The sequence below is a fragment of the Mustela nivalis genome (genome assembly GCF_964662115.1).
Source record: "Mustela nivalis genome assembly, chromosome: 1".
In the NCBI taxonomy this organism is placed as follows: domain Eukaryota; kingdom Metazoa; phylum Chordata; class Mammalia; order Carnivora; family Mustelidae; genus Mustela; species Mustela nivalis.
The window spans coordinates 204343029-204366459 of NC_139020.1; the positions used below are offsets into that span (position 1 = coordinate 204343029).

General features: G+C 54.6%; 1 protein-coding gene and 1 long non-coding RNA gene across 7 annotated transcripts in view; both read left to right on the plus strand.

Moving 5' to 3' along the window:
* BRD4 (bromodomain containing 4) overlaps window positions 1-23431 on the plus strand; it is a gene marked incomplete at its 3' end in the record, with an annotated part of 96234 nt that overhangs the window by 67711 nt on the left and 5092 nt on the right. For 5 of the 6 annotated variants that reach the window (XM_082708080.1, XM_082708082.1, XM_082708081.1 and 2 more), the window contains 8 exons: window positions 902-1030; window positions 7124-7333; window positions 8189-8388; window positions 8728-9023; window positions 10049-10159; window positions 19516-19568; window positions 19683-20055; window positions 20716-21303. In XM_082708080.1, the coding sequence (XP_082564206.1) occupies window positions 902-1030; window positions 7124-7333; window positions 8189-8388; window positions 8728-9023; window positions 10049-10159; window positions 19516-19568; window positions 19683-20055; window positions 20716-21303 (1960 nt within the window). Of the gene's footprint in view, window positions 1-901; window positions 1031-7123; window positions 7334-8188; window positions 8389-8727; window positions 9024-10048; window positions 10165-19515; window positions 19569-19682; window positions 20056-20715; window positions 21304-23431 lie in introns of those variants that run through there. The other variant, XM_082708085.1, reaches the window with a different exon arrangement.
* LOC309853407 lies at window positions 10168-17145 on the plus strand. Its single transcript, XR_014305659.1, has 2 exons — window positions 10168-13452; window positions 14900-17145. It is a non-coding gene; the product is annotated as an uncharacterized lncRNA (long non-coding RNA).

Consider the following 23431-nt stretch of genomic DNA (forward strand, 5'->3'; position numbering starts at 1 on the left):
GCGCCCTTATTTGTAATTTTTAAAAGATTTTATTTATTTATTTTACCAAGAGAGAGAGATCACAAGTAGGCAGAGCAGCAGGCAGAGAGAGAGAGAAGAAAGCAAGCTCCTTGATAAGTAGAGAGCCGGACGTGGGGCTCAAGCCCAGGACCCTGAGATCGTGACCTGAGCCGAAGGTAGACACCCAACCAACTGAGCCTCCCAGGCGCCCCATGTTTGTTTATTTTAAACTGTTTTGCGTTTTTATTTGGGAGTGGAATAAACATGGCCAAACATGAGACAGGTGGGGGTGGGGCACAGTACTTGTGGTCCCCTCCCACTTTTTTTTTTTCTTTTTTTTAAGATTTATTCATTTTAGAGCACGTGAGCTTGTGGGGAGGGGTTGAAGGAGAACGAGGAGAGGGAGCGAGAAACTTCAGTAGCCTTCTAGCCGAGAGTGGAGCCCGACTTGGGGCTTGATTTCATGACCCGAGGTGAATCCAAGAGTCGGACACTTAACCATCTACACCACCTAGGGGCCTCTGGTTGTGTTCCTTTTTAGTGTCCTGTCCTGTCCTGTGTCATCAAGATAAGTGTATGTCAGGTCAGAACTAGTCCTAGTCCTCCCCTTACAGTCTGGCTTAAGCTCTGCCTCCATTTATTCTGTGTCCTCTTTCCCCATAGCCCATCACAGTGACCAGGGTGGGTGGGGTTGACGTGGTAGCAGGGCATTTCGCAGCCCCGAGATTTGCTCTTGAGTGTCTCCTTGTCCACTTGACATAGAGAAAAACCAAGGTGTTGATGACCTCTCCTCTGCTCCACTGAGAAGTCAACTTGCTCCTACAGACAGCTCTTCTGGCATCACATCCCCTTTGGAGCAGGGGCAGACATAACCGACAAGGGACCTGTCTTGTCTTTTCAGTCTAAACTGGAGGCCCGAGAGTACCGTGATGCTCAGGAATTTGGTGCTGATGTCCGATTGATGTTCTCCAACTGCTACAAGTACAACCCTCCTGACCATGAGGTGGTGGCCATGGCCCGCAAGCTCCAGGTAAGGTTCTGGGGAAGCTCTGAGCACAACATCCTGTGGTAGGCAGGCTGGAGTCCTGGGTAGGCCAGATCTCCATGGGCCTTTGTATGTTTTATATCTTTCTTTTGCTTTGGTATGATGCTGTGTTGTTTTGAAGATGAGCTCAAGTCAGGATGACATGTCATTTTACATTGAGATTATTTCACTGTAATTAAAGCAGGGTGGTTAGTTTGGGTCTTGGGTACTTGGGGTTTTGTTCTGGGGTGTCCCACTGAAAGTCCCCTGCCCAGTAACTGCATTTCGCTGCCCTTGGCCAAGAAGAATGCACGTGCTGTGAATGGCCCAGTGTGTCTCCACAAAACAGACCTGTCTCACATTGGTGGATGACACTCTTAAAAAGTAGTCATGTTGACAGAGTTGTGAGCTGAAGTAACTGTTTTCCTGTGGGCACTTCTTCACTGGAGCCTTGAAGTTTTTTGCCTTCTTGCTGTAGGGTAGCTGCTTGTTGGCATTCTGGGAGGCCACATTTCCCTTAGGGTTGTCAGTGGGGATTGTGGCACCTTTAGGTTGAGCCAGGCGGTGCACACGGTCAAGCAAGTATAGGTGGAACGGAGGGGGACAGATGACCACATAATGTATGAACTAACTTCATTTTGCTCCATTTAAAAAAGGAAAAGTGTACCCAGATTTCAACAGTGCTTATCTTTGGGTAGAGAGATCAGGGGTTAAGAATTATGGAGAATTGGGGCACCCGGCTGGCTCACTCAGTGGAGTCTGCCACTGTTGATCTTAGGGTCATGAGTTTAAACCCTACACTGGGTGTGGAGATTACCAAAGGGAAAAAAAAAAATCTCTTAAAAATACGGAGAAGAGGGGTGCCTGGGTGACTCAGTGGGTTAATAAGCCTCTGCCTTTGGCTCAGGTCATAATCTCAGGGTCCTGGGATCAAGCCCCCCATTGGGCTCTCTGCTCAGCAGGGAGTCTGCTTCCCTGTTTCTCTGCCTGCTTCTCTGCCTACTTGTGCTCTCTCTCTGTGTCAAATAAATAAAGTCTTTTAAACAGCATATGAGAATAAATCTGTATTTAGTACTTTTATATAACTTTTTAAAAAATTCTTTAAAATTACACATGTAAACAAACATTTCCGGCCTTTTCTCCCCAAGACCCTGGGTTACTCCTGCTCTCAGTCAGGACCGGCCCTGGGCTGGGTTACCTGCCATCACAAAGGGGGCAGGCAGTTTGGTCGGAGCCCAGTGCCAGTTTGCACATCTTTTGTCCTACTCCTACCTGAAGGCTGGGTGAACGGTGGTTCCTAACACCTGGGTTTCCTGGCCATCTGTGGAGTGCTTCCAGGGCAGAAGTGAGTACTTGCCTTTGGCAGTTTGTGGATCTGTTCTGCTCAGAGGCTGCCTGAGCCCTTTTGCTCACCTGCCTCCTAATGCTGTTAGCTCCACATGTTGTCGCAGACTCACCATCATAGTGTCTCCTACTTCCACACACTGTATCCAAGGCGTGGTCTTTCCTGTTCCTTCACTTGGCCCATGGTCTGTGTCTTCGGCCACCTTTGGTTCGAAGGGTGTGTCCTGAAGTTCTTATGGTAGATTAAAAAAACTTATTACTAGTATGAACCTGGCTGTTGTTATTTTAATGGCACACCCAGCCTCAGATGTTCTTACAGTTTCTACTGTTTGTTTTTCGGTCTTATTTTTGCTGAGGTTTTTTGTTTGGTTGGGTTTTTTTTGTTTTTTGTTGTTGTTGTTTTGTTTTGTTTTGTTTTTCAGATGGGGGGTGGCTTTTAATTTGGTGCTCTCTGATTTCTTCACAAAGCTGCCCTTTGTTTACTTCTGCATTTCCCATCCTTAAAGGAGCTCAGACTTTATAATTTTATGTCAATTCTCCTATGTGGCCACGAGGTGGCAGTGGTGCGCTCAGATCTGTCTTCAACTTCCTCTTGTGAGGACTGGGGAAACCCATACCCTTTATTTGCCCTCTTGCAAACAGCTAAACCAAAACAAGTTCTCTCTAAGCACCAAGATTGCTATTCTGAGCTACTTTACTTTAAAAAGAACAGAAAAGAGAATTCTTTAGTATATTCTAGTGTGCTCTCTCCAATTTCTGTGCCTGTTTCAAGTGTTTTGGTTTTGGTTTTGATTTTTCTTCATTTTTCTCCTGGGAGTGGCATGAACATGGCCCAAACATGCGGTTTACCCATAGCAAGAGCGCTGAGCTGTTTTCCATACGGTACCCTTTTTCTGGACATTTTTTGTTCCAGACACCAGGCTGGACTAGATGAGGTCCTTGCCCTGGAAGAGGGTACATTTCAGGCAGGGGCAGTGCCTGGGAGCCATTCGGCATGGGGCTGCCTCTGCCCCTAGCCTGCTTTGCCCACCTCAGGGTGGGTTGCAGTGTTACCGGAAGTAATGTCACTTCTCCATTGCCACAAGGCAAGTGGAAGTATCTGCTTCAAGTGCAGAGTTGCTGTGAAGGGCTTCTTGTCTGGAAGGGAGTTGCTGTGCCTGTGCTATTCCTCTTCTTTTTAAAGCTTTCCTGGATCAGCATGCTTTAGATGGCTAGATTGTCCAGAAGGGAGGAGGAGCAACCAAGTCCCTGTCCTTGTTTGCCTCTTTAAGAGGTGTTCGACCTGCCTTCTCTTAAGTAGGTTGTGTCCAGGGACTGAGATTTACCTGAAAAGTTATATGGAAAATGATCCACTGTGTTTTCTTCTTCTGGTTTCTAAAGTCTTTAGAAACCATTTAGAAAAAATTAGCATTCCACCACCACCTGGCAGCCACGGTCACAGAGACAGCCAGTAGTGTCTGGGCTCAGGGTTGCTTCGGCCCAAGGGTGGCTTGGGCTAAGGCCTGCCAGCCTACCTGGTAGGCCCAGAGCTGCTGCTGGTACTCTCCACTGCTTGTCATGAAGTGAGGAGTCACTTAGGATGTTTTGGTACTCATGTAGATCCACCAGACTTATATTTCAAGAAAAAGTGAAAATTCAAGGTGGTATACAATTATTTTTACAGCAAGGAAAAATGAAAATTGCATTGGGATATCCTGCATTAGATCTCAGAGGCAGGAAGCTTTTGAGGTGTGCGTAAATGTATGTGTCTGGATGTCCACTCATGGCTGCATCTCCAGCATCTGGCACCTAGTGGCCTGCCACTGCCTGCATTCTCCCCACCACCACCCCCATCCCCATCCCCATCCTCTGGGCCTTGGTATGCCCAGGTATGGCCACGCCCCACAGCCACATCCAGACTTGGTCCCCCTTGACCTTTGGGCACTCCAGCAGCTGGCTTAATTAGAGGAGACGTGGGGTGTGCTTCCCCATGAATCTGATGCAGCCCAGAGTAGGTGGCCCAGTGAACCTTCTACCAAGAAGAGAGGCATGCTCTGAAACCAGCATGCTTTGCTGATTGATGCTTAGAGTCTTGGTGTGGGTGGAGGCGATGGCATAGGTGGGAGAGCTGGCTCTACCTGGAGACCTTCCCAGTCCTAGTGTGGGAGGCTGAGCCCCTATTCCCCTAGAGAATGCTGCTTGTTGGTATTCACTGCCCCTCATCAGCACTGTCCTCCCTCACAAGACCTTTGGCCAAGGCGCGTTTCATTTGGTTTTGGCATCCTCTTGCCTGGCTGCACACCCTTTCCACCCATTCTCCAGCTGGCTACTGGGATGAGCACCCGGATTCATGAGTCACACCTTTCTCTCCTTAGAGCCATCCTTGCTAGATCTTTGTAGCTGTTGGCATCTTGTCTCCCACTCCTCCTGAGCTTTCAGGTTTCTCACAGGCTTTCCGCCACCCCCTTTCTGTTTCCACCTTAAGCACCTTAGAGCACTTTACAATTTTCACGTTCACTCCTTGAGGGCAGGGAGCACATTGTTTGTGTTTACCATTCAGCAGGCCCTGGCAAGTGCTAGCCTATCTCAGTGACTTGGGAAGGTTCTTCTGCAGTAGCCTTCAGCTCACTGTCAGGCCAAAGAACATGTCCCAGGATGTCCCCCACTGGAGCCAGAGCAGATGGGAGGAGGACAGGTCTTGTAGCTGGGCGTGTCCAGGAAGCCAGAAGCCCCAGCTTGCAGGCCCTGCAGTTCATTCCCAGCCAGCCCACCTGGCCTCCTATCTTGTGCTCTTCTCTCTTTATGGTCTTGGAATGGCAGGGCCCTAGAGTATCCTTGAAGTGGAAGGAGGCCTCGGGATGAGTTCTCTCCCCCCCCTTCCACAACAGCCACAACGTGTTGGGGAGCAGCAGGATGTCCTTGTGGCAAGGGTAGTGTTGTCTGGCGGCTGGCAGGAGAGGCTGGGTGTACATGGATAAGTGGCATGAGGCAGCTCCCACCTAGTCAAGGCTCATCTCCCAGCAGCACCGAGTACTTGGCCGTGCTTCCCACTCTCCTTCCTGGTGGGGTCCTGACACTTCAGGCACACTCCTTGATCCTGCGCTTTGCCCATATCCAGGGCACTGTGGGGCACATCTCTTCAGCAGCCTGGGCAGTGATAGTCTCTGCGCATCCCCTGGGCAATTCTCCATTGCCCTCAGACCTGCTTCAGAATTTATTTCTGTGTGAATTATAAAGGCATTACCCCTTCAGCACTTAGTCTGGTAGCAGAACCATTTAGACAGCAGTCTAGGTTCTCACCTTACTAGGAAGAGGAGCTCCCTTGAAGGAGGCTGAGGTGGGTGGAGGGGACAGCACTGCAGTTGTGGACAAACCTACTCTGTTGCTGGGGTCACCATTCCCAGCTGCCTTGGGGCAGGGAAACCTGAAGCTGTGTTTCCAGAGATATAAGGAGAGGTTTCTAGGGCCAGCTTTGTCAAGTGGACCCTAGTTTGTTTGACACAGCAGCTCTGGAGCTTGCTCCCGCGGCCCTCTTGGGCCAAGCTGCTCCGAAGTATCAACTCACACTTGAGGAAGGCCTCCTCCTTACAGGAGATGACATGTTGACAAACGTTTTCCATGCTTAAGGCAGGTCCTAACATCCTGCTGGGAAGGTAGCTGTGTTCCCTTCACTGCTGTCCTCTGTCCTGAGTCATTACTGGATTTATGGTCCCAGAGCCCTCAGGGTAGGAAGGGACCCACCAGCTGGCTGATGAGGCAGCACAGACGGACTCCTGTACCCAGGCGGAGCTGTTGCCCCCAGGCTTTGTGACCCCACGTGGAGTACCATCAAATTCTTGGGTCTTAGAATTTGAAGGTCTCAGTCTCCCATCAAGGGATCCTGTCTTAATAGCCCTGGGACCTTTGCTTGGGTCACTGGCATCTCACAAGACTTCACTCCCTCCTGCAGCTCATCCGCCGGAACCCCCATAGCCATTCTCCTATACTTTCCCACCTTGGCCGGGCATGCCCTGGAGACACCTCAGCCAGTGGCATGGCTGTGCTCAGTTACATGCCCTGCAGGTGATTTGAGGAGTGGGGAGGCGGATGCAGATGTGCCCACTGTAGCAGAGGCTCAGTCGCCTCACTGGACATTGGCTCCATGCCAGGCACGTTTACTGCAGGGCTGGGCCATTGCATGTTCTGTTTCCTTCGCCTGGAATGGTGTCCAGAACTATAGAACACACCCACTTTTTGCAGGAGGATGACCCCGAGGTGTGTAGAAGCTCCTGTTCTGTTCACTGCTGTTGCTTGGTGCCCGACCCTGGCATCCAGAAGGCTCCCTCAGGAAGTGCTGAGTCAGCACCTACCTGATGAGAGCCTTAGGGCCCTCTTTGTGGGTCCCTCCTTTGACCCGTCATCTATCTCCAGTCCCCAAGCAGCCACCCTCAGTGGGCCAGCTGCCTCCTGTGACCTGGGTCACATGTACATACCTGGGCTGTCTCTCCTGGGGAATGGGGGCCAGGCCATGGCAGGAGCATATTTCATTTCAAAGTGAAGTTTATGAGGAGCGTTGGAAGAGCTGGCAAGGGGCCTTGGCCCGCCCCTTGCCTTAGTGGGCAGGGTAGGGGGGTCATCATCAGCCCAGCCCTCTTTGACCCTCCTGCTGACTTCCTCTTGAGTCAACCCTAGCAGCCAAGGACGCTGTGGTGATGCTGAGCCACATCCCAGGCAGCCCCCTGCCACACATGCCTGGGCACCTGGGAGCCCTCATGGGCATGGCTTCTCCCCCACCAGGATGTGTTCGAGATGCGCTTTGCCAAGATGCCAGATGAGCCAGAGGAGCCTGTGGTGGCCGTGTCCTCCCCAGCGGTGCCACCCCCCACCAAAGTGGTGGCCCCACCCTCGTCCAGCGACAGCAGCAGCGATAGCTCCTCAGATAGTGACAGCTCCACTGATGACTCTGAAGAGGAGCGAGCCCAGCGGCTGGCAGAGCTCCAGGAGCAGGTGAGGATGCAGGCGGCCCCATTCGCAGTCCCCCAGAACCCATGGCCTGGGCAGCCAGTCTCTCCCCACAGGTCTCCATGACATGGGGAGTTCCAGCAGGAGCAGGATTCCCACTGGTCTCCCTGTGCCGGGTGCACATGGATTCTAAACACACAGTTAACCTTTGAGCAGTGTGAAGCCATCTGTGCTTCAGAAATTAGTGTATAATTTTTAACTCCCCCAGAAAACTTAAGCAGTAGTCTGCTCTTACCTGTAAAGTAGTCGATGAGCTTATGCTTTATAGGTTACACTCATTACGTACTGTATTCTTAACAATAAAGTAAGCTGTTAATAAAGTGAAAAAAATGTAAGCAGTAGAGGATACGCTTACAGTATTGTATTGATTGTAAAAAACAAACTACATAGAAGTTGACCTGCATAGTTCAAACCTGGGTTTTTCAGGAGTCAGTTGTACATACATAAGTGTTTGTTGGGGAGATGTGGCTGTTCTCTGGGTAGAGGTGAGGCTTCTAGACCCTTCCAGTATCTGGAAGGAGGAGCCAGAGCCAGGATATCCATCTCTCCTGGGGTCCTACAGGCCAGAGATCAGGGCCACCCTTCTAGGCACCCTCCTTCCGGATGGTCATAGATGGGCATAGATGCCAGCTCCCCTGGCAAAGAAGGACAGTGGCCACCCTTGGAATCTGTGGCCTGGGTGGGCATGGGCAGTTTGAAAATTTGGTGAGGCAGCAGGTCACAAGGCTGAGGGCCAAGCACTCTCCCCGTGCTCCCCCCTACCCCCCGCTCCCTTACACCTGGGGCTGCACACAGAGACCAGGATGATGGGTGTGTGTGTCTTGCTTGTCTGTTCCACAGCTCAAAGCCGTGCACGAGCAGCTTGCAGCCCTCTCCCAGCCCCAGCAGAACAAACCAAAGAAAAAGGAGAAAGACAAAAAAGAAAAGAAAAAGGAAAAGCACAAAAAGAAAGAGGAAGTAGAGGAGAGTAAGAAGAGTAAAGCCAAGGAACTTCCTCCTAAAAAGACCAAGAAAAATAACAGCAGCAACAGCAATGCGAGGTCTGTGCCTCCCCAGCTTACCTTGGGTGGGGACCCCTGCCTGCCATGATGGGTAGGGAGGCCGCCTCTCTGCCCTTTCCTCTGGGATGGGTCTTTGGCACCCACTGTGTTTGGGAAAGGAGGGAGGAGGATAGCAAGTAGCATGGAGTGGAAGGCGAGAACCAGGGCATGGTTTGCAGTCTGTCACCAACAGGTGCTTCTGGTAACAGCCTCCCCTGTTTTCCTTGAAGGCTTCTGGGTGGGGGTGTGGAAGCTGTCCACCAAGCCCCAAGTGGAGGAATAGGTGCCTGGCTTTCCCAGGACACCCATCCCTCACATTCCTGCATTGTCCGTTCGTAGCAAGAAGGAGCCAGCGCCCATGAAAAGCAAGCCCCCGCCGGCGTACGAGTCGGAGGAGGAGGACAAGTGCAAGCCCATGTCCTATGAGGAGAAGCGGCAGCTCAGCCTGGACATCAACAAGCTCCCTGGTGAGAAGCTGGGCCGAGTGGTGCATATCATCCAGTCGCGGGAGCCCTCCCTCAAGAACTCCAACCCTGATGAGATCGAGATTGACTTCGAGACTCTGAAGCCGTCCACCCTGCGAGAACTGGAGCGCTATGTGACCTCTTGTTTGCGCAAGAAAAGGAAACCTCAAGGTGCTCTTGGGCTCCCGAGGGTGGGGAAGCAGGGTGTGTTCTAGCCATCCCAGCCGAGAGGGAGGAGGCTAGCCACAGTTCACTTTGCCTTCCACACGTGGCCCTCTCCCTTTGCAGGCTGTTTTTCCAATTATAAAAGCTGCGTCCTTAGCAAAGAAATCTCTGGGGGGTGGTGACATTGCCCTGGACCCTGGACTGTGGGTGCTGTTCTTGGCCTCCTGACTGGTACCGACCTGGGTCTCCACCTCCCCCTGCACCTCAGCAGCCCCTTCCTGGAGCAGCACTTCTCTTACTCTTGTCGCTGAGCCTCCCTCAACGCCAGCCACTTGCCCCCGCTGCCGCCTCTTTGCAGTAGGCATGGGGGTGGGGGAGGTCAGGAGAAAGGATGATGTAGGTCAGCATTGTCCTGCCTGCTGTCCCCTCCACAACGTTCTGCCAGGTAGCTCTTTCCTGTTAGAAATGCCTTGTCTTAGCTCACAGCTTTTGTTTTGAGGCCAGTAGGACTTAGGATCCACATCAGAATGTGATGCATAGCCTCTCTCAGCCTGGACTGCTTCCTGGGGTTCTCGGGCCCCTCCATGAGGTGCTGCCCAATGACGTTCTGCCCTCGGTCTACATGCCGAGGTGCTGGGGACTCCTGGGACTCTTTCATGTCTTACTTTGTCTTTGCTGTCATGTCTCCTTTGGGTTGCCTTCACCTACTGCCCGAGAAGTAGCCGAGGGAGCCCCAGCAGTTGCTCATGTTAGGGAATCCCCTCCTGCCTTTTTTGGACTCTCTGAGGAACCCAGCACAAGGTATTCTCTGGGGTCGCTTTAAAATTCTGGTACTCAGAATTTTCTGGCTGATGTGCAGTAGGCTAGCAGTTTAGCACGGGGAGATACGGGACTGGTAGCAGCCCCCTCTGGCTCACAAGCCACCCACTCGCTGCTGGCCCTTCTTGCAGGCTGTTGGGGTGCGTCTGTGGCCAGCGGCAGCCTCCTTGATCAGGGCCCTGCCTGACTCAGTCCCTGTTGCTTTATTACAGCTGAGAAAGTTGACGTGATTGCTGGCTCCTCCAAGATGAAGGGTTTCTCATCCTCGGAGTCAGAGAGCACCAGCGAGTCCAGCTCCTCTGACAGCGAAGACTCCGAAACAGGTTAGGTGTACTTCCTTCATGACTCGTCACATTCCTACCTGTGTCAGGCTTAGTCATGTGTTCGGGCTGCTAGAGACCGGAGATGGTGGTCCTAAGAACTTTCTGGGCCGCCATGGTGACCCTCTCCCTGGGGCAGTGGGTCACTCTGCACACTGAGGAGGAGTTGCTGATGGTATTGACTGCACAGTCCTGGGGGGCTTGGGGGCTTGCTGGTGAGGACTTTGGGTATTGGGGCCCAGGTGGTGGCATTGATCTTAGTGTGACCTTGCTCAGTCTTACGGTCTTCCCTATGTCTCAGTCGCATGCAGCATGGCTGTTTCAGGTGATGTGCTTTTGCAGGTGTGGTGCAGTCTGCTATGGCCTCTGCTGTCACCCGCGCTCAGGGCATTACCTTCCTCCCCAGAGGGTGCTCACAGCTGCACTGGCTGCTCCTGACTGTGCATGCACTGGGACCACCATGTCTTGCAGCCTCTAACGGTTCCTCTCTCCATGTTTCATGGGCCTGCCATGTGCCCCCTGTGCCCTAGGAGAGTGCCACATCCCCCCCCCACCCCCAAGCCTGAGCAGCAGCTTTGGTGTGGGGGGTGGGAGCAAGTAAGGGCAGGCAGAGATGCTGAGAGCTGCATGGTGGTAGGGAGAGGAGCTTTTCCTCTAGATGTGTACTTTCCTGATTATTCTCGGGGAGCAGGCAGGTGCTCACACGGGCCCGGAGGAGAGGCTAGAGAAGAAACCTGGCGCCCAGCTTGTGTTTTGAGGTGGAGCTGGCCACGTGTGCCTGGGTGAGCGTGGTTGCCCCTGGGCAGTCTACTCCATCAGCTGAGCAGACAGTCTCCAGACCACTGGAGAGCCAGCTCTGAGGCCTTAGGCACGCCCCTCCAGGCAGGTTGTAGTATGAGTATCCACAGTGGGAAACATGTTTCAGCAACAAAGACCCCTGGTGTTTTCTTTCATAGATCTACCCCCTCTCTGGCATTGTATTCTTACTGGAGATAAACAGTAAGCCCCACTTAATCAGTTCATGTAAATAACCTGATCTGATCATGCCAAGGAAGTGTGAGGATTGCTCACCCTGCCTCCGTTTCGGGGAAGCAGAGGATGGGAGGGCTTCTGGGTTTTCTCATTCTTCCTTGTCACTTTTATGGTAGAGTACCAAACTTCCCTAGTGGGTTGGAGGGCTGCCTTGGGGTAGGCTAAGGGCTTCTCCAGGACCCCAAATTCTGTACACCACCTCATTTCCAGGGGGTTCAACTGAGACTCATTAAGCTGAATTCTGTATTTATTGAGCTCTGTTGTATGCAGACAGCTGTGGGCAGTTTGCTGCCTCCTGTCTCCATCCTTTGTCCTTTTTTCCCTAACCAACCCCCCACATACCATGGCTTTTTAATCTGTCATCAACCAGCAGGGGGTGCCACAGCCCATGCCTGCCAGGGAGGCTTGGCCCCAAGCCAGGACCCACTGCCCTCAGTAGGATGAATGGCCATATTCTTGGGCCCAATTAGCATGCCGGGTGGCCACTGACTTCTCACTTTCAGTACCAGCCACGCCTTGGGTTTGCCCTTGCCGTGGGCTTTTGCACCTTCTCTGGTCCCTAGCAGGCTGCTCCTACTAGGGGTTTCATAGCGTTTTCTCCTAAGGGTCTGTGTGGCCAAAAGAAAACCCCAAAGTTTGGAATTGGCAGGGGACCTGAATGTTAAAAAAAGTGCGGTTTGGCCCAGGGCAGACTTTTTGCCCCATGGTGGCACCCGACCATCAGGTCTTGATGGCAAGTCTGTGACTTTGGCCTTTGTTCCTGATCCCCAAGCTCTTCTTTGGGGTCATGTTGGCTTGAGGAGGGAATTCTCCCGGGCTCCTAAGTGCCCTGCACCCACCTCCTGCCTTGTGCTGTGGGATGGCTGTGACGGCATCTTCTGCAGCTCTGGACTGCTGAGATTATTTTTCCCTTTTTGTCCCCCCTTTGAAAGAAATGGAAAGATTGTGCAACAAGTAATCTGAGAGTCCTGGGAACAGCTGTCTGGGCGGGAAGGAGGGTGAGATTTACAGTCTCCGAGCCGCCAGCCTTTAGGCTCCCAGGCTCCAGTGATTCGGCCTGTGGCTTGCTCCATTGCTTCCGGCTCATCCCTCTTTCCAGGCACCCTCCCCACCTTGTGTCTTGGGACACCCCCCCCCCCCAATTTGTTTTCAAGGTCCTGGCTTTTCCTTTTCCATCTGTGTGCCCTGGAGAGCTTTGGTGTAGGTCACCTGAGTGCTTCTACCCTGTGCTTATGCCCTGGGTCTCAGACACTGTCAGCCCCAAAGTGGGAGCTTGTACCTCTGCACCACTGAAGGCAACCATCCCCCACCCTGTCCCACACAGGAAACCGCACTTACTTCTAGGGCAGCTCCTCCAGCAGCTGCTTGCCCTAGGTCCCTGAAGCTAGGCAGCCCTGATTTCTGTGACCAGTTAGTGGGCATAGAGCAGGGTGGGGGGCACTGAAGGTATTTCCTTTGCTCTTTTGGGACTTAATTGTTTTGCCCTCCTCGTTCTTGTGTTTCCATTTGGACCGGAGCCGAAATTCCTGAAAGAGCCTATTTTTGTCACTTGTAGTAAGGGTCATTTCTGCTGACAGGGTCCAGAGACATGAATCACCAAAAGAAACCAAACAGAGGCATGAAATTGGGGCTTGATGGGGATGGGGGTTGCATAGACCCTTCCTGGCTTCTCTTCATAGATAAGGATGCCTGTGGGCTCCTCAGGGCACGGGCCTGGTCTGTGGGGCCAAGCTGTAGTTCAGGGAGGCGATGCTCCCACAGTTGGGGATTGGGGGATGGGGAGGTGGGTTGGACTTCTAGCTGTGTTCCTAGGCCACCACGTATCCTGTCCTTCCCGCCCGCATGCCCAGAAGCACGCTGTTGGCCGGTCCTGGCACGTCATCCGAGCCCAGCTATTGCTTGGGTTGTGGTCTTTTGTTGAGCTTCAGTTCTGGCTGATGACTGAGTCTGCTTCTTCATGGTTTGGTACTCAGATAGGATGGGGGATACAAATGCCACTTTTTCATGGCCATCCCAGGTGGGCTGTGGGCAGAGCCGTGGCCTCCCCTGCATCACCCATGCTGGGATTGTGCCTGCCTGGCTCGTGGGGCCAAGAGGGATGTCCTTGGCCTTTTTGTCCAGCCTTCCACTCCATCACATTGCTGATGATGGACTCTTTCCATGTGCCATCCACAGGTCTTCTGGGCAGGGTGGACACAGCTCATGTCCCTCTTAGGAGGACACCCTCCTACTCCAGCTACCTGGGCTCGGACAGGTTCGGGGAGGTATGGGCATTGCTCTTGGATTTGGGCCTGGTCTTCTAGTTGCAGTGGGAGCACACTCCAGCTATTTTAGTCTCCTTGTTTCCTTTTCCCAGGATTGGAGCGCGTGGGTGTTTCTTAATAGCTCTAGGGGAAAAAGGAATGCTTGATGTTTTGGAAAGATTTGAGCCGGAAAGTGCAGGCAGAGGCCATGGGGCGTTCTTCCCAGACAACCAGCCTCAGCTTCCGGCCCCTGGGGTCTTTGAGGGACTGGGTCCCAGTCCCATCTTGGGGCCTGCTACTGCCTGCTCCAAGGGCGTGACACTTACTCTTGGGAAAAGGGAGAGGTCCCGGTAGGAGTGGGGGTAGAGTGGAGATAGGAGGAGACCTGGAGGGTGGGACTAGAGCTGGTCTGCCGGTACTGTCAGGTGACCCCTCATACAGGGATCGCAGGGGTCGCAGCTGGAGGGACTCTGGGAGCTTCGTGGGCAAGGTTGAGCCTTGTGGAATGTGGAACAGTAGGCCGCTGGTGGGTGGGTTTTTCTCACGCACACACTTGAAGACCATGGGAGTGCAGTGTTGGTTGCATCCGTGGCTCTAATAGAGGCATCCGCTCTGCTGTGTGGGTGGGAACGGGCCCCATGCCCCTCCCCGGCCAAGGGGAGACACACTCGATGCCCTGGGAAAAGGAGGACAGCTTTGCTCCTCCGCCTGTCTTCATTTTATTTTTTCCCCCGGTGGTAATTCCCCAGTTATACACAGTGTGTATAATTGCTTACTCTTTTTATAACTTGAGTGTGCTGTTTTTGTTTTGGAAGGGTTGTTTTGGTGGTTTTTTGGTTTTTTTTGTGTGTGTGTGTGTGGTGGTGGTGGTTTCTTGGGGTTTGTAGGAATGCAGAAATAAGGCTGTTTGCTGGAGGTCCTGTACTCCAAAACCCCTTTCTGGGGGATTTTCGTACCTCTGTCTAGGCCCTGAGGAAGGGCTGGCATCCCCTGCATGAGGTGGACAGTGTGCAGAAAAGCGGATCTAGTGGGGATAGGCTTAGAGTCAGGGGTGCCTGATGGGTGTGGCTCACCTGGCTAGTCTTCAGGAGTGATGGCAATTAGGGCAGGCAAGGCACCTTTCACGTTGAAAGACCTTTAGGAAAGGAAATGCCAGCCTGCGCTCAGGGAGCTCATGGAACTTGTTACTGGAAGCAGCTGTTCTGTATAGAAGCATAATCAGGGCCCTGGGTGGTTTTGGAGACATATGCTGAAACTGTGCCCATTGTAAAAGGAAGGTGGGTCTGTTGCCACCTGTGGCTGGCCAGGCAGGGGGCAGGGCTCCTAGGCTCTAGTGCTGTTCTCTCGTGCCCTGTCAGCGGGCAGGGCACAGGAGGCTGGCTCGGTCTGTGGTTCTTCTGTTCTTGTGACTTGAACGGTACATTCCACACCATTTCTCTCACACTGGTTTCTCTCTCCCTCTATGTAGGTCCTGCCTAATCATTGGACACGGACTCTTAATAAAACGGTCTTCAGTTCCAGATTCCTTCCCAGCAAGCTATAGCTTAAGTCCATTTTCTTCTGTGAAAGGGACAGGACTCCATCAAGTTATGGAATTCCTCAGAGCCCTGGGCCTGTCCCCCGGGGTGGATTAGTCATGTCCAGCAGTACACGCCTAGTCCCGCCTCCGGGAAGGCTGCCTGCTTGGCTGGCCACCCGGGCCTCCTGTGTAAAGACTGCCTGGCTGTCCTGCCCAGCCTCCCTGGTCGTCTGGGGCCTTCTGGGTGGGTGGCATCTCCCAGCGGATGATGACAATCCCCCCTGTACATACATACATGTGGTGCTGCTCCGTGTGCAAGGCCCCATCACAAGTATGTTTTCTCTCTTCATCCCTCCCTCTTTGTCTGAATCCTGACCACTTTTCTCCTGGACCTTAAAATGGCGTTAGGAAGAAGAATACTCTTAACATCTAGAGTTTTCCCCAGTGAGGAACAGGGGCCTTCGGGCAAGTGTGGTTGGGCCTGGAAGCTCACAGGGCTGTCCCTCAGCATGCCCTCTCTCTGGTGGCTTGTGAGGCTCCATCAGCTGGGGGCTGTCACCAGCTACAGCTGACTCCCAGGCCCCTGGAGTCTTCCTTCTGTTTTCATTGTTCCCATTGTTGCCTCTTGGGCATTTTCCCAGCTTTTTGGCCTCTTTACCTAAAGTCACAGAGGGGAAAGTACCTCTTGGGCTGCCTCCCTGTCCCTCTCAAGTAATCGGAAGCAGGCTGCAGTGGTCAAGAGCCGCTTTCAGGAGGGTCCCTGCCGAGGGGCACTTGAGAAACAACTATACAGCCAGCTGACCTAGCCCTTGATTCCATGATTCCTGTCCCCAGTGGGGTGGGGTGCTGGGCTAGTGGTCAAGAAAGGGCTCTCAAACCCAGAGCACTGGACCAGTCTGTAGTGAGGCCATCCAAGCCCTCGGGCCTGCTCCGTGCACATCTCTGAGGGGTGTTGCCAGTGCAAGCTCCCTCCCGTTCTTCAGTGCCCTAGAATAATGACAGCCTGAGGGGCTAGGGCAGGCCGGGGTGGCCGCATCATCCAAGCCCTCTGAGAGGCGCTGAATAGGATTTTTGCTCTAAAAATAAATAACGGCCCTTTTTTGGTCATGAATCCAGCATTTCAGCAGAAAACTGTCTGACGAAAAGTCCCGTAAGGAACAGCATCTGTGTTTCAGGGAGTGCTTCCCCCCCCCCCCTTTTTTTTAAAGTGTAGTTTGTGTGTATTTCTTCAAGGCCTGTAGCAATTTCCTGGCATCTTGGAGCCTGCCTTCCGGAGCTGGAAGCAAGTTTGAGGACGTGTAGTTCACCATCAGCAGGCCCTCGGGCACTGGCCACCTCCAGTGCAGAAACCCTGGAATCCTTCTTCTGGGCTCTGTGTTCTAGATCCAGCCCCTCCAGAACCTCCAGGGCCCTGCAGTGATGTTTGCAAGTTCCTCTGGCCACTTGATTTCCAGTCAAGCTCCATTTGCCAAACAGACTATTTTGAGCTGCCCTTTGGCCTGTGCCTGATGTGTTCCCAGTGCAGCTCGGCCTGGCTGGAGCCAGGGGGCTTCATGCCCGGAGATTCCCACAGGACAGTTGGGAAGCTGTTGGCATTGTCTTTCTGGGAAGATTCTGCTGTCTTGGAACAAATGGCAGCCTGGATTCCCACAGTGTTGGGCTGTGTGCTGCCCCACCCCTTCCCACACTCGTGCATACCAGCTATAGCCACAGGCCAGCTCTCCTGCAGGGTCTTTGCGCCCTTTCTGTCTGTGGATCCTGGCCTCCTTGCCCGTGGGGCTTCCATCTGTCAGAGAACTTGATCTGTAGACTTGAGCCGGCACCTGTGCCCAGTGCCCCAGTAATAGAGCAGAGAGAGCAGTACCCATTCCTTATTGGCAGCCTCCTGTGTGCGGGCAGGGGGACATGCCCACTGGGCCTTGACACACCAGCCAGCCTGCAGGGGCCTGAGAAGTTGCTGTAGGAGGGGTGGGTGGCCTGTGCCTCTGCTCTGCCCTGCCCTTACTCTCTCAATCCTGTCTCCTTCCCTTGAGTGGGGGTGGGGGAGGGGGCGGGAGGAATCAGTGTTTTAATCAGATTTTACAAAAAAACGTTTTAATTCTTTGTACAATTATCATCCTATGTAAAGATTAAATTTGTGTTGAGTTCAAGATTTTCATGGAATAAAGATCACACAGTACTTGAGGCCATCTTCATGTAACCCTTTCCAGAGAGTTTTGTGTGGGGTGTCTTGGGGCTGGTGTGTTGTGAAGCTGTGCACTTGCTGTCTTGTCTTCCTACCAGTAACTCCGACAGGAGGCTCGGGCCATGTGAGCCAGATGCAGCTGTCCCAAACAGGCTCCAGCGCCCCTTGGTCCCCACTGCCGGCCGCTGTAGTGTCCTCTGGTCCTAGAGGTCTGTTATACACTTCCCACTGGTTCTCCCAGCCTGTGCCTGCCCCCTAACCAGCACTTCCTCATGGAGACCTGGATCTGGGACACTTTCCAAGGCAGTCACTCTCTGGAGCTGCTGGGACCCTGCTGCATTTTGTCCCGATGAGTGTTCATGTGGGTCTCTCTGTTCCCCCGCTGCGGGGAGATAGTGAAGGCTCAGAGCCACCATCCCTCCTTTATGGTGGATAAAACAGTGCTTTCCCTGGGGCCATGAGCGGACAGGCCACCCCAACACAGTGTCTTCTCCTGGCCAGACTTTACCCATTGGCCCCTTTCTTACTCCAGTTTCCAATCACCCAGTCTCCCAAAGGCCTGTCCAGTGTGTGAGCAGCTGTTCCAGCCTGCCTCGAGCTTCAGTGTATGTTACTGGAATCTGCCGGGAGAGGTACCCATCCTGGAGGGACCCTCGGCCCCTTCCTCTTGCTCCCGTCAGCTCAGTGGCCTCTGTATACCGTGCTTTCCCCCAGCGCATACAGGGTCCTTTTGGTCCTGGGCTTCCCACCTCTCTAGTTCAGTATGCCTCCTTCACCCCCCAGCTGCCAGCCCCATGGCCCTAATCCTGCAAGTCACTCAAACTGTCCCCTTTTATATGTCCCACCCACAAGAGTGTTCCTCTCACCTGGTTTCCTGCTGTGACCAGAAGTGCCCTGAACCCTGTATCCTGGCATCTCCAGTGCCCAGGTTTGAGGCTGGGCATATGGTTCGCGTGTCCCAGACGTCCTCAGTTGCTGCCATTTGTATGAGGACGTGTGTCTGTAGCTTCTGAGGTCTGTGTCACACTGTCTTGTCTCTTGCATGGAGTGGTGAGCTCTCGCAGGGCACGAGGTCCCTTCTCATCCCTTTTGGTAGCACACTGTACACTGTGGCTCTGCACCTCACAGAAGCTTAGCCCGGCCCTCAGTGAAGCAGCTGCAAGTGGAGGTAGCAAAACGTGTCCTCCCAACACCAGCAAGAGCTGGCACCCTGGCAAGGAGCTTAGGGAATGCCAGGCAAAGCCATGCGGTGTCTCTTGGTGACAGGAATTCGGAAGGCACCTTGGGTTGCACCTCCCACCTGGCTGGTGACTTCATCATTTCCTAGCCCACGAGTACTACTGGCTGGTTCTCCTCTCCCTCTCTGGGGTTTGCACACCAGCTGGTATTGGTGAGGGGCAAACACCTGGCAAGAGATGGTTAGCACAGATCTGTGGAGCAGGTGCCGAGGTGGGCTTGTGCTGGCTCCTGCACAATCTCTGCAGGGCAGGCCCACCCTGGATGCGTCCACGCGATGGCAGCAACCAACCATCAGCCCCTGAGGGACCAGGGCACACACGGCAGGGAGGGTCCCTGCAGCAGCTGTGTCCCAACACGGGGACTTATCGGAGGCTGGTCTCCCACAAGGACGGGCGTACTGGTTGGTGGCCTCCTTTTGCTGCCAGTGGTGTGGTAGTGAGCACCTTCCATATTTCCTGCGAGACCAGCCTGTTTCCTTCCGTTCCACTCTCCCCACAGTGCTTGCTCTGCGGCCAGGCCTCTTGGCGTGGGTCAGTCCCGCTGCACGCTCTCACCCCCGGTTGTGCATCTTGGCTTTCCCTGGGAGGATGGGAAGGAACCCGCATAGAGGGCAGTGCAGTTGGAGGCTACCATGCTGTTACTCTGTAGCTGTGTGACAGGGGCAAGTGCCTTCATTTCTCTTTGAGTCTCACTTGGCTAATCCATCAAATAGATGTGATGATTTCTAATGTCAAGATTGTTGCACAGCAAAGCGGGCTGGGGTGCAGACACTTGGGTCACCATAGTGGTGTCTGACCAGCAAGTAGGGGGAGACGCTGGGCAAGGAGGGGTCTGTAGCTCAGCTCCCAGTGTACCCGGGTCTCGTCCTTGCACGGAACCAGCCGGTGGTCTGGAAATTGGCAGGGTTTTTTTTTATTATGTCCCCCACTGGGAAAAGTGGCAGGCAGATGTGTAGGTGACACCCTACATGTTTTCCCTTTTCCTGAGGCTGGCTCCCATCCCAGACAACCCAGCTACCCGCCCAGTCACCATCACCGACCCTTCTCCTGAACTTACCCTATGTTTTCTCCTTGCTCTGCCTCCGAGGCCAGCTTACAGTCCTCTCCCCCACAGCCTCACCACCTTCTCTTTCCCTCTGCAGAGATGGCTCCGAAGTCAAAAAAGAAGGGGCACCCTGGGAGGGAGCAGAAGAAGGTACGTGGTCTCAGGGGTGTCCTCCAGCAGGTGAGCAGTGGCCACCTGCCCTCGTGGGCCCTGAGGGTACCCAGGTGTGTGCCGCCTGCCTGACACCAGCCTGTCTATCTGCAGCACCATCACCACCACCATCAGCAGATGCAGCAGGCCCCGGCCCCTGTGCCCCAGCAGCCCCCGCCGCCGCCCCAGCAGCCCCCGCCGCCTCCACCTCCACAGCAGCAGCAGCAGCAGCCCCCGCCCCCGCCGCCCCCACCTTCCATGCCGCCGCAGGCAGCCCCCACGATGAAGTCCTCGCCTCCGCCCTTCATCGCCGCCCAGGTGCCCGTCCTGGAGCCCCAGCTCCCAGGCAGCGTCTTCGACCCCATCGGCCACTTCACCCAGCCCATCCTGCACCTGCCGCAGCCCGAGCTGCCCCCCCACCTGCCCCAGCCGCCCGAGCACAGCACTCCACCTCATCTCAACCAGCACTCGGTGGTCTCTCCTCCAGGTGAGCTGCAGCCACACCTGCTGAGGGGTGGGGACGCCCCTTCCATCCTGCTCTTTCCCTGTGATTAGGCTCTCTGGGCAACCTGTGGAGCCCCCACCTCGGCCGTAGTTGTCTTGCCTCTCAAGGGGAGGTTCAGTGGCTTCCCTGAGCTGTTAAGGACACTGTGAGCCACTGAGGCACAGGCTTTGCTATTTAGTGTCTCGATACTGAAGGTATTGACTCGTTTTTTCTGGGCCAAGCATTGTGTGATATGGAAAAAAAGATGGGTGCGCCCCCTTCCCGCCAGCACCCCAGCTCCACGTTGAGGATGGAGATGCTGGGAAACACACACACACACCCACCCTCACCCCCCCCCCCGGGGGGGGATTCAGGGAAGGCCTACACGGAGACCTGAAGGGCAGGTGTGAAAATAGGGAGCAGCTGAAGGAAGGGAGGAAGGTGCAGAGCGCAGGGCAGAATGGCAGCGATCGGGAGCCCAATCCTGTAGACTTCTCTGGAAACCGTTCTTATTCTGGAATTTGTGAGAAGCAGAAGAGGGCCGAGTGCGATGACTAGTTGGAGGGAAACCAGCAGGAGGTCATGATGGAGCAGGAATGCTGGGCTGGGGTCACGGGGTGCAGAAGCTGTGAGCCTCACCGCCACGCCATCCTGTCCTTCCAGCTTTGCACAACGCGCTGCCCCAGCAGCCATCGCGGCCCAGCAACCGAGCCGCCGCCCTACCCCCCAAGCCTGCCCGGCCTCCGGCCGTGTCGCCTGCCCTGGCCCAGCCACCCCTTCTCCCACAGCCCCCCATGGCTCAGCCCCCCCAAGTGCTATTGCAGGAGGACGAAGAGCCACCCGCCCCACCCCTCACCTCCATGCAGATGCAGCTCTACCTGCAGCAGCTGCAGAAGGTGCAGCCCCCCACACCACTACTTCCTTCCGTGAAGGTGCAGTCCCAGCCCCCACCCCCTTTGCCCCCCCCACCCCACCCCTCAGTGCAGCAGCAGCTACAGCAGCAGCCACCGCCACCACCCCCCCAGCCACAGCCTCCGCCCCAGCAGCAGCACCAGCCCCCCCCACGGCCCGTGCACATGCAGCCCATGCAGTTCCCTACCCACATCCAGCAGCCCCCCCCACCCCCGGGCCAGCAGCCCCCACATCCGCCCCCAGGCCAGCAGCAGCCGCCGCCCCAGCCCGCCAAGCCTCAGCAGGTCATCCAGCATCACCCTTCTCCCCGGCACCACAAGTCGGACCCCTATTCAACTGGTAAGTTGGCTTTTGCCCCTGGGCTCTGGGGAGGCTGAGGTGGATTCAGAGCCCCATCTTAAAGGCTCTGGGTTAGTTGCAGAGGTTGCTGAAGGGGGTGTCGGTGCTTCACATAGCATTGTTACTGGCGTTTGTCTTGACTTGTAGCTTCATGACTGGGAACAAGTTCCCTACTCGTCCTTCTCTTGGAACTCACAGGAGCATTACAGTACATCATGATCCTAGGTGGGGAAGTCAGGGCACACTTCCTGGAGGAGGTGAACAGAGGGTGAGCCAGAGCTAATTTAACAAACAGGGTGGGGAGTGACGTCCAGGCAGAGCTGGGGCAGGCCTGGGCAGCAGGGGGTTGTTTGGGAACTTGTAGGAGCAGGTGCTCTGCTCTTATCGAGGCTTACCTGGTGGGAGTCAGGACCTCATGGGAGAGAATTGGGCTAAAGCTGAAAGGTAGCTTGGGTTGTAATCGGCAGCCATTTCCCATTCCCTGCCTCCACACTGATCCAGGCTGTCCTTTTTCTGTGTTAATCAGGCCATGCCCGCTTGCCTTTCCTGGCTCTTATTTTCTAAGTGTCTGTGATCAAACTGTCCCGGCCTCAGCAAGGGAATTGTTCCAGTCAGTGCCTCATGGTGTGTGACACGTGAGGGTCAGGGTTGAGGCTCCTGGACTTGGCAGTTCAGACCATGTAGCCTGGCTAGGGAGTGCAGGTGCCGCCTGCAAATTGAACAACAAGGCTGTTGATCTTAGGCTGTGACTGCTCTGAAACCTAGCAAAAGCTGCCAGGTGCCAAGTGGATTATTGGACGCTCCGAGCCAAGAACAGCTGGCTGTCCTCCCTGGGAAAGGCTGGTGCTGGTCCTGGTCCCAGCACCTGTGCAGCTGTGCCTGTTTCCACCCTTAAGGAAGGCCAGGCTTCCCTGGTGGGGGCAGTGATGAGCAGATGAGATGCCTTCAGTAGAGCTAGTTCTCTCGATGGGGCAAGTTCCCTCTGAGGACCTATGCTGTGAGTCTCCAGGCCCACCTACCCTGAGCTCCTATGGCCTGTGGTAGCTTGGGGTGGGTCACAAGGAGCCATTGTGGCTAGAGCGCAGCTGGGGACTTTGGGCCAAAGGCCAAGTTGGGAGTCCCAGGGAGGTACATCCCTGGGCACCTGGCCAGCTCGCAGGCACCACCCCGAGCCACTGGGCTTCCCTCTAGCTGCTGTTGGATGAAGCCACTGGTAGGCGGGTGATAACCTACCAATCATAGATGCAAGCCTCTGCCTACCGTCACCCAGTCAGGCCTCAGCAGGTACTGCTGAGGGAGCCAGCCCAGACCAGTGTCACCACCATGTGCCTGCAGATCATGAGGCCTGGACTGGGGCCCCAAACACCAAGGCTGGAGAAACCAGCCACATGGGGCTGGGGACTAGGCTGCAGGTGTGTGCTGGTCTTCACTGCCATGTTGTCTTTGAGCAGCTGTTCTGCCTTTTGGGGTTTAGAAGCAAGTTCTGGCTTTAGAGAGATGGGCAGGGAGGGCCCACCATACCTGAGGCATTGTGGTCTGTGCCAGGCCCGGGGTGTCTGGGGAAGGGCCAAGAATGTTGCTGTCTCTGCTGGCAGATAGCAGCTGACATCTGCCTGCAGAAGGTCAGTGGGAGGGCCTGCATGCAGAGCTTGGGTTGTTTGTTCAGTGTGAGGCACATGGCAGGACTAGGAGCGAGGTGGCTTTGTTTTGTGGATGAGTGTGGCTTGTCCCATGCCAGAGCTGGCCAAGACATGTCAGGTATTGAAGCAAGAGGGTGTTTCCATGCTAGAGTAGGTAGAAGAGTTAAAGGCAGGACTTAGCGACTGTGACCTAGGGCTGTTTTCTCACCAGTGAAGCTGAGGTGTCAGACCTAAGTGCTTTGATGGCGCTTTCCAGGCTCCTGCTTTGTGCCAGGTTAACTTGGACCTTGTGGCTGCCTGGATCTCCACTCTCCCACCCACCCCACCTATGGTTTGAGGAAGGTGGGTGGCCTGGCCCCATTCCTGTAAGAACCACAGGCGGAGGACCTGATCTACCAGCTCTCCTGTGGTGCGGGCCAGTTCCAGGCATCCCTCTTAGGAACAGCTTGCAGGCTGAGTTGTGTGGGGAAGGTCTCTTGGGGATCCAG